General features: G+C 33.2%; 1 protein-coding gene across 1 annotated transcript in view; it reads left to right on the top strand.

Moving 5' to 3' along the window:
- LOC128193134 (uncharacterized) overlaps positions 1 to 15,594 on the top strand; it is a 102,456-nt gene that overhangs the window by 59,314 nt on the left and 27,548 nt on the right. Inside the window, exon 56 of the mRNA XM_052866408.1 lies at positions 4,798 to 4,917. Coding sequence (XP_052722368.1) covers positions 4,798 to 4,917 — 120 coding nt within the window. The remainder of the gene's footprint in view (positions 1 to 4,797; positions 4,918 to 15,594) is intronic.

The raw sequence follows: 15,594 nt of genomic DNA, 5'->3' as shown, positions 1-15,594 counted from the left end.
GTATCATTACACAACATGGTGGTGGTGACACCAGCACTAGTAACTGTTATTTTTGTCAGGGGTACACAACTTGTCTGTGGTGACACAACACCAGTAACTGTTATCTTTTTATCATTACACAACCTGTCAGTGGTGACACCATCAATTGTAACTGTAATCTTTGTATCATTACACAACCTGTCAGTGGTGACACCAGCACTTGTAACCGTAAACTTTGTCTTGTTGCACAATATGCCATTGGTGACACCAACACTAGTAACTGTAATCTTTGTATCATTACACAATATGTCAGTGGTGACACCAGCACTTGGAACTGTAATCTTTTTATCATTACACAATATGTCAGTGGTGACACCAGCACTTTTAAAAGTAATCTTTGTATCAGTCTTGTTGAAGAACATGTCAGCAGTGGCACCAACACCAGTGGTTTCACCAACACTAGTAACTGTAATCTTTGTATCATTACACAACATGTCAGTGGTGACACCAGCACTTGTAACTGTAAACTTTGTCTTGTTGCACAATATGCCATTGGTGACACCAACACTAGTAACTGTTATCTTTGTCAGGGGTACACAACCTGTCTGTGGTGGCACCAACACATAACTTTAATCCTTGTTTTGGGTCCACAACCAGAGTGTCAGCAGCATTGCTGATTACTTTAATCAATGTTGTTACACAGACTTTAAATAGATTAAGATTCATTGACCCCCTTTTTAGAATAATGTTCTATCAAAATGTAAATAACAATGTATAGTACTATTGTATATATATTAAACAATCTCATAGGTGACATCATATCTTTGGTGGGTGTATATATGTGTTTTGAGTCAATGCTATAAGTATTGGTTTCATAGGAAAATTTGTTCCAGTTTTGTCATGATACTTAATATATAACCTTTACTGTAGATAAAAAGAAAAACCAAGGAAATGTTATTGAACATTTACATATGGTAGCATGCATAATTATTGCTTTTTAGTCAAACAAAAGATTATGAACCTTGACCCTAGCAATTAACACAAGGTCACTGCTGTTATTGTCAAAAGCCATTTAAGTATGATTGGTACAGATTTTTAAGTAGAACACCGACCAGTCATCAAGAACCAGACAAGATTTGAACACAATATCAATGAGAAGCAGTATTTAAGGAGTTTGATATCAAGGATCCTTTGTCTTCTCCGTACAACTATTATGATACAAGTACACATGATCAGCAAGTGTGTCAGAAACCTGATCAAAGATACTCTAATAGGTTCTGCTTTTTATTTTCCAGATATTTGATATAGCTGTAGTAGAAAGTATGTCAACTTGCCCACACACAGTTATAGTTCAAAATTTATGGTCGTGTACTTTAGGTCTCCATTTGTTGGTTTATTATCTTGTAAGTTCTTAGATGTTGAATGGAGTGAGCTGATCTGTTCTGCTCTCTGATTGGCTGGTATTGAGTTCTATAATGTTACTCCTTTGAAATAAAATCATACTGTAGGTGTTCAGTGATATCAAATTATAACAAATTAATGTAAAAATTCTGCTAGATATACTGATAATTATTCCTCTGAAAGGTTGCAAGGATGACAACTTGTTGGAATGTAGCAGAAAGTATCTGTTGAATGCACTGTGCATTTACTGGAAAGGTAGAGGGTTGATATTTTAGTATGTTTTATTACATGTTGAAATCATGCATCATAAAATGTTCATCTGGACAACTTTTAAAATTCATTTAATGCCACTGATCTCTGGTGATGTAGCATCCAGATAAATGAATTATTTTACATCATTTAAAAGATGGTTCCTAGCATGCTTTACTCTGGGTTCTAAAGTCCAGTTTGTTGGAAGCTGGGTAATTAAGGCCCTACTGTATGTGAATGATACAAGTTAGGAAGTCAAAGATTCAGATTTAGCTAATTTTCGCCCTTGTTTTTAGATAAATATTGAATGTTATAAAAAAAATATTGACATTGAACAAAAAACTATTCTGGAGAAATATGATAAACAATGATGTTCGCAAAATATTTACGTATTAATCAAAGCTGTCAGGGTCTGTCAAAAAAAAATAGAAACCACATCTCTTGTAGCTGATTGATAACAGTTCTGTAGAGCAAAGGGGGGTTGCATCCTCGTGCTGGAATAAAGTATTTAGTTAGCCCACACACAGAGTGATTGAGACAATTAACCCTGAATGTCTTCATACAAAGGACTGAAAACCCTTCTCTGGTAGCAGCTTATGTAAAAAATCAGAGGGCTCTTTTGAAAAGGAAATCTTTTTATCTTGCACCCAGTGTCATAGGGCATGATCAGCAACACATGATGAATATTGCAGTAGGTTTTCGTTTCATGTGTGTACTGAGAACCATGCTAATAGGTTTAATTGTCCTGTGGCTATTAATTTTTTAAAAGAACTAGCAAATTTACAGATTTTTTTGCATTTATACTGATATATATGTGCTCTTTCACTTTTTTTGGTCTCAATTTTTTGTTCCATCATAATATTTTTCTGCATACACTTTGCTGCAGTATTTTTATGATTTAAGTTCCATGTTCCTTTACACAAAAATGTATCAGAAACATGGTTTACGAGTGGTGGTTGCATCCCTAGATATCTCTAATACTGTGGAATCATTGAATTTGATGGGGGCCAATTTTCGTGAATTGCTTAAATTTTACCGGTTTGTTGGGACGTGATTTCGTGCATTCTCTTATTCCTACCAAAGGAAATATGACTTAATCACCCTAATTTATTAATTTGTGGAGGGTGTTAATTCGTGGCTGAGAGGTACCCACAAATTCCACGAAAATTGAGCCACCACAATATCTAATGATTCCAAGGTATCCTATAATTTAGAAAATATGTCTTACATGTTTTATAGGTTATAGGATTGTGTGTGAACAATGACTTCCTGTAAAAGTAATGTCTATAATAAAGTAACCCTGACAATGGTTTAAACTTTACCATCTGCCATCTCATTGCAGAAACAGGTTTCAGTGGCTGCAAAAATAACCTTTTTTCACTTCCTCATTTGATGTGAAGGAGAAATTAACTTATTGGCACGCTAGCTGTATTGAATGGGTGACTGGGCTCAAATAAACACAACTAAAAGACAACAGATGCAAATTGTTTTTAAAAAAAATTGGGGATTAAGTGGGGATGTTTCGGTGGGAGAATTAGATGAGTATTAATTTATTAGACCTTTCTGTCATTTTTTTCTTCCATGAGTTCATTTTCAACCAGTCAAATTTTGTGGTAAAATTTTTTAGAAACATTTGAAATTGACCCTAGAGAATTGAATATTACTCATGATTTAATCTGTTTTAATATTGTTTGATAAAAAAGAAGAAGGGGTTGGGGTAGGGTCAAATGGGGTAAAAATTGGGGTAAAAAAAAATTCTGTATATTCAAATTAAGTATAAAGTATTCAGAATAGAACTCTTGATTTTACAAAACCTTTTATGTTTGATTCATATTCTTATTACTGACAGTTGTAGAGAAAGTAAGGGCTTTTGAGAATAGACTGTAGGATTACATTTAGAGATTTATTTGATTAGATATATTCACAAAGTGCTTTATGGTTCATCATAAAGCTCACTTATGCTTCTACTCAAGGATTTTTTTTCATCTTAAAGTGCATCTAGCTTTGTTACCATGCTTTACTTAGATTTAGGTCATTTATATTGTCAAGATTTTTTATTTGCCCATTTAATCTTTCTCTTCATCATGTGTAATGGGATTTTAATTCAAAAAGGAAATATGTTTATATAATGCACAGTACTTTATAACCGAGAGCATCAAATTAGAAGCGCCCATTTTCTGAAGTCAATAGAACGACTCTGAAGCTCCCCTAATTCTCTTAAAGTTTTGTCATAAAGAGAATAAGATGGCCTATTGTAAATGAATTGGAATTTTTTTTAATGTTCAAAGTCATTATTTTGGCCTTGTGAGATTTCTAAGGTATCTGCAATTAGAGATTATGATTAGTAACACTGACATCCCAAGTCTGCAGTCCTTTACAAGGAAGGGATTACTAATCTCTCTCTCTCTCTCTCTCTCTCTCTCTCTCTCTCTCTCTCTCTCTCTCTCTCTCTCTCGTTATTTCTTGTTTGTTTGTTTTTCCTTATATGACATCCTCATTCTCTGAAAATTAATCACCAGCACATGAATTATTATGTACAAGGTTATACTTTGCATGGGAGTTCAAAGCCCTGAATACTTACATAAGACACAAGGTATTTGATACATCAGTCATAAATCTAGTGCCTTTCTCCTTTTTTGTATAAAAATAGAGAGATTTCAAATTAATATCAATTGAAATGATTTTAGAAGTTTTTTTTATACAGAATGATTTATTGAAATACATGTATAATGAATTAATTAAATTAAAAACTTTTGGAAAAGATTGAAAACCTAGCTATCTTTAAAAAAAAAACACCCAAAGATTTCTGCTTATTGGAATATTTAGTTTGATTGTAGTCTGCTGTTAAAAAGTAAATGGATATATAAGTAGATTAATGTCGACAGTCAGATGTCAGCCTCAACAGGTAATGGTGAATGGGATTTGTATATGTCAGGGGAGCAGCAGCAGATGATCCCAGATTGTATCTGGTGGCCAGATCCTACCACAAGGTTATCCTGTGTGCTGGAAAGGCATTCTGTGACATGCTTTTGATGGATATGATAAGACTGCATGATTGACAAGTTCTATGTCTTCACAGTGAGCGGGTTTTATGTTTTTGTAGGTGAGATTACGGCGGAAACCAGCCAGGTGTGAAATGTGTATACATTTGTGTACTTTCTATTTCAGAGAGGGCACAGGTTGAGAAATTGACCGCTAATACAGTGGAGTTTGATGCAGAAGAACATATAAGTCTTGGATTTTACCTGCCTGGCAGGAGAGCTATTCTGCAATGCTTGACTCTAGAAGGTAATTTGTTAGTTAGGACCATCAATGTAAATCTTGTATTAATTGTAATTGTAAATTTATGTATGACAGCTGAAGGTAAAAGCATGGAAAATTTGAAAATTTCGCATGGGATGAAAAATATTATGTAATGGAATCAGTGAAACTGACTTCCTGACATATGGTTCATCTTGGGAGGAAAACTCAATTTCCACTGTTCTAAAAAAAATTGATTTGATCTCAATCTTAAAAGTGCACATGTGGTTGGTAAAGCAGGTTGCTAGACCCATTCTCCACAATTACCGCATTAAAGCTGCTGCTCCAGAGTCAGCATGTCAAAATCTATATATATACTATTTCTCATTTGATATAATTAAGTTCAGAAAACTTGCCACTAATTTGATAACCAACATGGTGGGAAAAAAAGAAGCTGGCTGTATATAAACTGATGTAGTGTAATCATGTGATCCTGGAGGCGATCACTGGAGTATTGCTATATCCAAGAAATAAATATTGGCTCTACTCCATGACTTCTTTCTTGGGGAAAGAGGGCAATGCAGGTTACTGGCTTGTGCAGATCTTGAATTCAGATCTTGAATAAACTTATGTTTGATTTCTCTCTTACTGACAGACAGGGCTAATTGGACTTCAGTTGTCTCATTCTTATTTGTTCGATTGGGACATTGGCCTTTTTTCCATTCTTTTTTTTTTTTCGTATGATATTTTCAAGCTGTTATTTTCATGTCGGACTGAAAAAGATATCAAGCTTACAGCTCATTGGTTGACGTCTTTTGACATTTGGCAGAGAAAGAAAAAAAGTATGATGGTATGGTTTATATTTCACGCATAGATGGCCAGAACGTCGAGGTCTTCACGAGACATGCAACGTACCAATGACATGATTTCGCTCTCCCCCGAAAATTTATTCATTTAGAAGAAACAAGGTCATTGCACATCAAGCACTGCATACAAATTAAATTCCCGTTCCAGTGAAATTGTTGTCAGTGCACACTGCGTTGTATGCAGATTGAGTCCATATTGTGAGATGAAACGAGTGAGTAGGAAATATTGTGTTCAGTTTTGTTAAACATGGCAACTGTTTCTTGTTTCATGAAGATTTTTGAATCGTGAGAAATATTGGAATCCTATTGGTGTGTCTTTGAATTTTAATTTATTGCTTTTTCTGTTAGATTTAAGATTTGAATTGCATTTATTACAGCTTATGCTATGTTAAAAAACCGTAAAATACTAAATCTTTTGTTTTCCAGCATAGAACATCTTGGTAAATTTAATATGGATTTTATTCACTAAGAATATTGTTTATAATAATGAGTACCTGTAATTGGCCAATTCTTTTTAAGAAACTTTATGACAAATTTGTTGATTTGGAAGTATCATTCTAGCAAAGAAAAAGAAATGATAGGAAAAATGTAGCATGTATCTTGTGTTCAAACATTGCATATGTATTGGAGCACTGTCAAACTGCAAGTATGTTCAGTAATTCTCTGTGGCATAGTTATTGTTCTCAGATATGTCAATTTATGAGTACTATTTCTAGCTTCTAGTTCTGCTATCAAAGCACAACTGAACGGGGGTGTGTCGCCATATTAAAGATCAGGCAATGTAAATGACCAAGGACCTCTGGTAGACATTGAGCCATTAATTACTGGGCTACCTTTCTAGAACAGTGACATTGTAATCGTAATGCTCAGGCACTTTTACTTTAAGACAGAAACCAATGATAAATGAGACAGTTTAGGTCAGGTCATAATTAGAAGGGAAAATGAAAAGATTTGATGTCTCTCGCACCTTTAACTTGGCTTTAAGTCATATATATATACATATATTGGAGTGATTTATGAGATAGAAAACGCTCATGTTGAATATGACATTATAATTTCTAGAGGACCTTTAGTTATTGTAATTTTTTGTATGTGAGATTTGTAATCTCTCTTGGTAAATTGTTTTTGTCATGACCCGTATTAGGGTTCAAAAGATTGCAATTGACAATTCCAAAAGGTGGACTAAAATATTCTTATTGATTTAGACTCAATTTTGGCCATTTTGACTGAATATTTTTAATGTAATCATTTATATTAGAGAGATTAGGTGGAAGGATTTATTCTGCAGGTATTAATGGTTAAAATATAGCAGAGAACATATATAGGCATTGGGCCTGCTGTGCGATCCAATTCATGTATTCTTATATACTTGAATAAAATACTTATTAAGTTAGATTAAACTATAGTGTATGTGAGGAAAATCTATAAACCGGTAGTTATTTCAGAGTATCTGGAGAACTGATATTTATTGGAATAATTCGTCAGAATCTATAATCTCTTAACAGTGGGATCTGTTGACTCTTGTTACACAAAGCATTAGATGTCATAGACATATATAGGTGTCATAACCACAGAGAAACCCCGAAAACCCAAGAACAAATGCCAAATCATGTGTAGATCATACTGATTATCTAACATTCACCATTTTTTGTCTTGATTTCACAAACCGTATGAACATAAAAAAAAAAGACCTGTGGAAGATGAAAATATGCTGGAGAAATATACTGGAGATTTTCACAGATTATGTGCTCTATAGGTGATCTCTAGGAAAATTGGTTTATTTTGAGAACAAATTATCTTGAGATATACTCATATTGTTTTAAGTTTTTAGTGTAAGAGTGGGGAGAAAAGGATAAAGCTTAGAAATTCATTTTATTTAAAAGGCATCATATAAGGTTTGATCTTAAAACAATTACCGGTACACATGTACCGAATGTCAATACCGTGCTGGAGTCTGATTGAAATTTGAATACTCATATACTGTAATACGGAAAACTCTTTATTCATAGACACAATTTGTTATCTACAATAATGTGTAGAAAGAATAATCTGACACTGACAGGCTAAGCCCTGGGTACTCTAAGGTTGTAGAAAATAATCATTTAACAATAGAACATTCTTTTTACAAAATTAGATACAGAGACTTAGATCCAACAAAATAATATGTCTTGTATTTATTGCTGGCTACATATCTTTGTTAGCCAAAACTTTCTGGTCTATGACGGTTCCCAAATACCATTTTATTCTTGTAGAGATTAAGAAAGTTTTAAGGTGTTGTACATATATATAGAATTTTTGTACATTACCCAGTGCACCTTTTGTATTGAAATTTGCTGAAATTTTGCAATGTAAAAAACAGTTGCTACGAAAATTGCAGTCGGCATCAAGTTCTTCAAACAAATAGTGCATAGAATGTGTGACATTAATTGTTTGCTAAAAGTTACTCCTGCATTCACTTTGGTTAAAGCTAATATATATCAGAAATATTGCAGTTTTTATAATTTTCCCCCATTAATGCAGGAAATCCACTTGGTTTATGACCGACCTATTTGCATTCATTATTTCAGATGTTGATCAGAATTTTATGCTTATAATCCTGAGTATAAAATGTAGATTTGTATTTTAACATGAGGAATTAATATTTGTGTAAAAACAAGAGAAGCATTATTTGCAGAAAGGACTATATATGGTATGGGCCTAAAATGGCCCCTAAAAGGAATATCATTATTTTACTGTAATTCTTTGTTTTCTTTGTACAGATATATATGTGATGTTTTAACTTAATGTTCAATTTGATTCAAGTGCCCACAATTTAGAAATACGGCATTGTAAAGACAACCTTTTCCCGCCATTTTTGCATTTTAGCATAAAAAAGCTTGTTTTCAAGAAGTTTTTTCTTTCAGGAAACATAGAGCGCATGCTTGAACCAACAAAATATTTTAATCAGAGATGTATCTAGCCAAGACTAATAAGTGAAAAAAAATTTGTCCTGGTTCAAGCATGCGCTCTATATTTCCAATTCGCAAAAAGATGAGAAAAATATCAATTTCGACTGATTTTGTTTGAATTATAGAAATAGAGCACTTCTGACGTCATATACTGCGAGTGCAAATAAATCAAACAAATATGTAAAAAAAATATTTTATATCAACTCTTCTAAATTATAAGATAACATTTTATTGTACCCGAAACACTTAAAAAAAAATGGTGAATTATGGGGGCCAAATTTAACTCCTATCATATATAGTTCTTTAATTTTTGCTACTATTGCTTTTTTGAAGTCGTGAACTACATGCAATTGTAGCATATGTTTGGTGTGCAGAGTTTTACTTTCTTGGAATTTGATACAAAACAGTGGAATTGCAGAATTTAACAGATAAAATAAGAAATCTACAGTACTATCTATAGCCTTGTATAGACTAGAGCTTAATTGGAGCTTGTCAAAGAAAAACAGGAAGTGTTGTACATAGGAACTATAAATTTCAAATATATTTTTGACCACTCTTCAAACCATGATTCAAATCTTTAACTTGATAATCATCATTAAATAGAGTGTAGTTCATATAGTCAATTTAGGATTTCTTCAGATCATGACTGCATGTATGGGATATTGATTTCTATGGTAAATCATAGCAAGACGACCCTGCAATATGCTTTGCATGCCATTTTGAGTGTAGCCCCAAGTCCCTTCCAAGTAGTGCATGATTTTGATGAAATGATCCCATCCCGATGTATATATAGATATAACTTCACAAATTTATCCTTCATTAGATATCTAAGGCATGTCTACTGACTCATTTCAATCAATTTCTTTTTCTCCAAAAGCAGTTTGAAAATCTCCCGTTACATTGCATTGTTATGGTTTAAGGAGAGGTTTAGATATGTACTTGCTGTATAAAGGGAAATATTTGCTCCCATTTTATTTTTGCTCCGTTTGCCCTCATTGTCAGCAGGCAAATTTAAAATTGGGCAAACTCAAGACAATTTTTGAATATTTTAAAGTTAATTTGAGAGATACCGGTAATCTATTTCAAACTGTGTCTTGGCGAATTCAAGGTGGGGGGAAACTTTTGGCAAGGAGAAAAGAAGTGGGGCCAAAATAACCCGATATTCAGTATATTTTCACTTTGAAGAAATAGCTTCAAGTGAGATTTTGTCTGTTATGGGTACATTGAATCTAATTTTGTTATCATCTGGGTGCATAATGCATATGATACAAAGGGACAGTGTTTTTTATTAAGGACTTAAATTGATTGACCCTTTAGAGATGCATACTATGACATTATGATATATGTATTTAATATATACATGTAATCAAAACAAATTGCTTATTACCCAATAGTCCATCTAAGAATATATGAATTGACTTTGATATAAGGTGCTAAAGATGTCGAACCATTCATACACAGACTATATACTTAGTATGAGTTCTTAAAGGTGATGTATATTCTTAGATAGTTAATGACCCAAAATATTCACTGAGAGAAGGACTGTATGAAGACATGATAGCATGAACCAGGTTAATATAGGTCATACATTACCATAAGGAGGTCAGATCAACATTTATCTTCAGATTCTCCCTATACAGGTACTTGTCAGAGTAAGTGAAGTAATGTTTTTTTAGGCATCAAATGCAAGCAGTACTAATATTTGAAAAAATGCATGATCTTCAAGATTTTATGATTTGAAAGTTGATCTCGCAAGGCTGCATATGAAATAATACATGTACTATTTTTGATTTATTCTGCAAAAATTGTATAATATCAAGAATAATATAATTCTGTTTATCTGCATAAATTTCATGCACTACTGTTATATTGTGAATGTGTGTATTATAGGAGGTCATAATGACCTAGTTACATCCTTCGTAGGTATAATCAGTGACCTAGATACCCCTATTGATAGGCTGGTAATTGTGCCCTAGTTGTCAGTTTCATGTCTAAAAATGTCTTTTTGTCATATTTAAATTGTGATTCATGAATGTATTGTGGTTTTGTTCTTAAAATTTCTCCCCCCCCCCCCCCCCAAAAAAAAGGCTGAATTACTTCTTTTTAATAGTTTTTCTCTTAGATTTGATGTGACGGCAATTAATGTTGAATGTTCTTTAATTTTACAAATGAAACATGCTTCCTGATTTAATTTTACTTTGCTATTTATGTCCTAAAGGGGAAGGGAATAAAAATATCATCTTGGGGACATATTGATCAAGTTGTTGACTGCATCATAATCAATTTCTGTTTTATTTTATAAGCTCAATTTTTTTAGAACTCATATGTCTATAATTATCTTTTAAAATATATGTCTAGTGTTTTATTTGGCTGCAAAAAGTTGTCATTTGTCCAAACTATCCAACTGCTGAGAGTCTGAGAGTACTATTTAATTCAAGTTCTTTGGAATTTTTAAACTCTGAAAAAAGTAAATGGTTTCAGCCAGCAAAAAATTGCATGCATGTGTGACCTGTGTTCTCCAGCCAATAGTTATAAGTATTTATATCTATAATGTGTGATAATAGTAATAGTTGTATACATGCATTCGTATTTTGTGATCATATGGCATAAGGGTACATGTACTTCTGTTGTGATAATTGCAATAAATGTACTGGTATTCATATTGCATTATGGTATCAGTAGGTATACTCGATATTATGTAATGATACCAATAGGTGTGTATTTATGTTGTGGATTGTAGCAACATGTTGATTAAAAAAAATCATGGAGTGATCATTTTAAAGTGATTAATAGAAGGGTAACTAGAAATAGAGACTTAACATCTGGTGGTGAATGCTGACTGATTGATCACAATCTGTCATCTTGGATTATGCAAGGTTTTCAGGTTAAAGTTGTAATTCATAGCAGGGAGCCTGTTGCAGGCTAGGATAGACCCCGGCAGTCTGAATCTCTAATTAATTTATTGCTGAGGGTTGGGAATAATTCCTCGCATTTTCTTGTCATTATTTTTTAATCTTGGCTATAGTTAAGTTTGTAAGGAGAATTGGTTTGTACTCACTCTTGCTCTGTCACCTGGCATGCATAATGGTTGCCATGTTCAATTTCAGTAACATTTTTGTGCCAAACGAATTAACCAACATCCTGTAATTTGGAGGCTTTTTTTTTAAAAGAATGCATGAAAAAGAAAAGTGTTTGTGGCCATGACACACTATTTTGGTGGGTGAAACAATTATCTTCTGCACTCAGAAAAGAAGCATGTATTAGGAGCTAAGCATTTATGTCTGATTACTGACATGATACAAAAAAAAAATTTCAAGAAAATTTGAGTGTGTGCCCAGAAATCCCTGATACCTGGCACATCTTTCAGAGATTTCTTTGAATGAATAGGGGGAGTCTTTGCAGATAAGAGATGCATAGGTTATCTGAAAATAAACAAAGGGGGAGTTGTTTGATTGTGATAATCTAGTGAATATACACACATTTTGATGACTCTGCTTTTTCGTTCTCGTGAAAAGTGTTCTGCTTTGAATTCAAGGACGTAATATTCATAGCAACTGACAAAGTAATTTCTCTCCGCCTTTTTATGACAGAAATATTCTGCAAAAGAAATAGATTCTTTGTTAAACTAGGTTATTTAGCTAAATAATGAGCTTTGTTTCATTTTATTTGACCTAGAATTTTTTTTTAATTAAGAGAATCTGGTCAAGATCGTGTTTGCAAAATGTTGGATGATGGAGTTTTTTCTCTTACCCTTTTTTGAGGTAGTTAATTCTGGATAAAGCAAGACTCACATAGGACCTTTTTATTTGTAAATTTTTAATCTTGTAATCTCAATAATGTTCAATTTTTTATTTCCTTCTATAATACAATGATGAATCATTTGCAATTGAATTGCTATATTCAAAATCCATTAGTAAACTGCACAACTCTAGCTAAAATTTAATTTTTATCTTATGCACTGGGAATATGAAAACCCTTTTCATGCTCCAAACAAACAGACATTATGGTATTGATGATTTTATTTCATGATGCCAGGACTTGCAAAATTATGAATTTTTAATAAACGCATTGTTAAATATTTGACTTTAAACAATTTATTTGTGTTACACTAAAAAAAATTAATCGACCTATTTATTCATGTTGCCCTGCATCTCCTTAACAATAACTGTTAAAAAACTTCCAAGGAGATTTATTTTTTGCCTCTGAAGTAAAAGTATTGGCTGAAACATGATATAGTCATTTTTGACAGAATACTTTAAAACTGCTGCTTCAGATTTTCAACTAATCTGTTTATCTTATAGGGTACAAGTAACCATAAATCCAGGTTAAAGGGGTGGGGGGTGAGGGTGTTTAATAAATACAAGATACTAAAGAGTTGCAGAGAATAGTATTGTAGTATTTATCATTAAACCTGTAAAATGATAAAAAATGTTTTGTCGTAACTTATTTTTAAAGCATAAAAATTCAAGAATTCTCCAAAATTCCTGTGTGCTAGAGTGGATTTTCTACTACACAAAGTCAAAAGCATTTTCCTGATTTGATTAGGACCATGTTCTGTGGAGGCCCTAGTGTTCTGTGGACGCCCTAGTGTTCTGTGGACGCCCTATTGTGATCAGTCTGTCCATGAAACGTCCATCCATCGGTCTGTCCTGGCCTGGGGGCCATAAAAGTTAGACGATCTCACTTTCGATCTCAGTCTCACTTTTCCACTATATCTTTCTTTGATAAAAGTGAGACTTGGCTCAAAAGTGAGCTCGTCTAACTTTTATGGCCCCCAGGCCTGATTTCACTTGTTTTGAGTATACATGTAATTCCTTTTCCTTTCGCCAAGTTGGACTAAAGTTGACTATCAGTGATTGAGGATAGAGGGTATGCAGTGACCTTGAATCCAATTGTATGGATCAAAGGTCAAATTAAGTTGAATTCTCTGTAAAATTCCTATCTGGAACATCAACATCTGTGACCTGTAGAGTGCGTTTGTGTACTACGGATATGCATTGATCCTGAGCCAGTGTCAGCTTTAAATAACCTCTCTGTGTAAAATCCTTGTCTTCGGTATTCATATTTAATCCCTCCATACCAACTTCACATATTCTGTGGCCTTGAGTAGTGGGTATGTAGTGACCTTGGACCAAACTGGATTAAATGTCAAGGTCAGATACTATTACTTCTCTGTGTATTATCCTTGTCTGGAGCATATCTTCTCTTTGCATACTCTATATCTGAATTACAGGAGTGAACTTTATCAAAGTGTTAGGTATTCAAATTCTTCTTGTTAACTCAAGACAACCTCTTTCAAACTGTCATTTGTATAATTTTCCAAGACAAACTGTTGTTTATTCTGCATTTAAATTGAGAAAATTATCATTTAGTGTTAACTGACTTAAAGGTCCAACGGTGTTTGATTAATATAAATGTATATATTCTTTCTTGTAAATGATACACAGGTCTCTATAACAAATAATTTACTTACTTAGGTACTTACATAAAGCGCCCTTGATTAGAAGGTTTGCGGTGACCTTAAAACAAAGAAAAAGATAACAACATTTATTCCATACTTTTAGACAAAACTTTCCTTGGATCTAAATGGTCCTCTTCAAAATAAGCCCTTTAATCAAAATTCTCCTTTGAAGATCATAATTTATGAATCATTTAGTATTTCATTTAAATCATTATTATCATACGATATGGAAATACATCAACAAGCCAGAAAATTTTCTTATATATTTATATACCTTCTTCCATTTTTTCAGTGGTTGAAACTTTATAACGTAATGCATCCAAGGACCAAAAGGCAGGCCTCCTGATTTTTCTTGCATCGATAATGAAAGACAATGTGTTGTGAATATGGGATATATTTTTTGTTGGGGGAAATTTTAATGAATTTGTTATTACATTTGTACTAGTTCATTAAAACTCAAGAGAAATCAAATATTAGTACATATATTCAGTTACTGGGACAAAGTAGACTTTTACTGGCTTAGCAATCCAGTCATGGCACACAATGTAGGTTAATTAATTAAGGCAGTGATGTAACTGCTAAGATGTATGGCTTGGGGTGTAGAGATCCGTTCATCTGGAGATTTATTGTGGCATTCGGCTTCTAACCTGCAGTTCTCTTAATAGATAAATTGTTCTTTTTTGTGGTTCAAAAGTCAAAGGAGAACCCCGACTAGGTTCAATCAAGGTCAGAGTCGTAACTATTTTGAACACATCTTGAGGGTTTTTATTTTCATGTTGTTCTCTTGATGCTATTTCAGGTGGGGGAAGAAATTCATTAAAAAAAATCAGATGTCATTTGATATAATGACTTATGGAAATAGTTAAATCTTTTATGCTAGATCTCTCGCATCAAATGATAAGAAAAGTCTTCATATAGATTTTGATTTTAGTTATTTATTTGGTTTTCATACAATAATTATTATCATAGAGTTTGATAACTGAGATTAAGCTCTGAGTATTTTGGTAAAATAATCTTACTGCCCAAGGACAGCTTCATTGGTTTTCCAAGGGGCAAAATATCGATGAACTGTTTTCTCAACATAAATGGATTCTCTGTCCTGTTTAATGCAATTGAGAGGAAATAGGTCATCTGTAAATAACGTGGGTATCTTTTCCCAGCTTCCCCTGTCTCGTTCATGTTGTAGTAGAAAGTTTCAGCAGCAGCTACTAGCAAGCTGCAACAAAATGAACGTGTGTTGTAACCAGGTTAAAAGATTCTTGGTCTTAAATGGATAGGGGAGGGATTATAACAGCAACAATCTCTAGTGTCACTTTGTCAATGCTGTTATTGTGTAATGCAAGCTTGAACTCAGTTCTGTGGGTCTTTATAAGTGAGTTAATCAAGCAAAGTTAAAGTAAAGGAAAACTCGGTTAGCTTTACAGATAATTTCTCCGGGAATTTCTGGTGT

Source organism: Crassostrea angulata, chromosome 7 (assembly GCF_025612915.1).
Source record: "Crassostrea angulata isolate pt1a10 chromosome 7, ASM2561291v2, whole genome shotgun sequence".
NCBI classification, from domain to species: domain Eukaryota; kingdom Metazoa; phylum Mollusca; class Bivalvia; order Ostreida; family Ostreidae; genus Magallana; species Magallana angulata.
The sequence above is the reverse complement of the archived record's forward strand: the minus strand, read 5'-3'. Positions and strand labels throughout refer to the sequence as shown.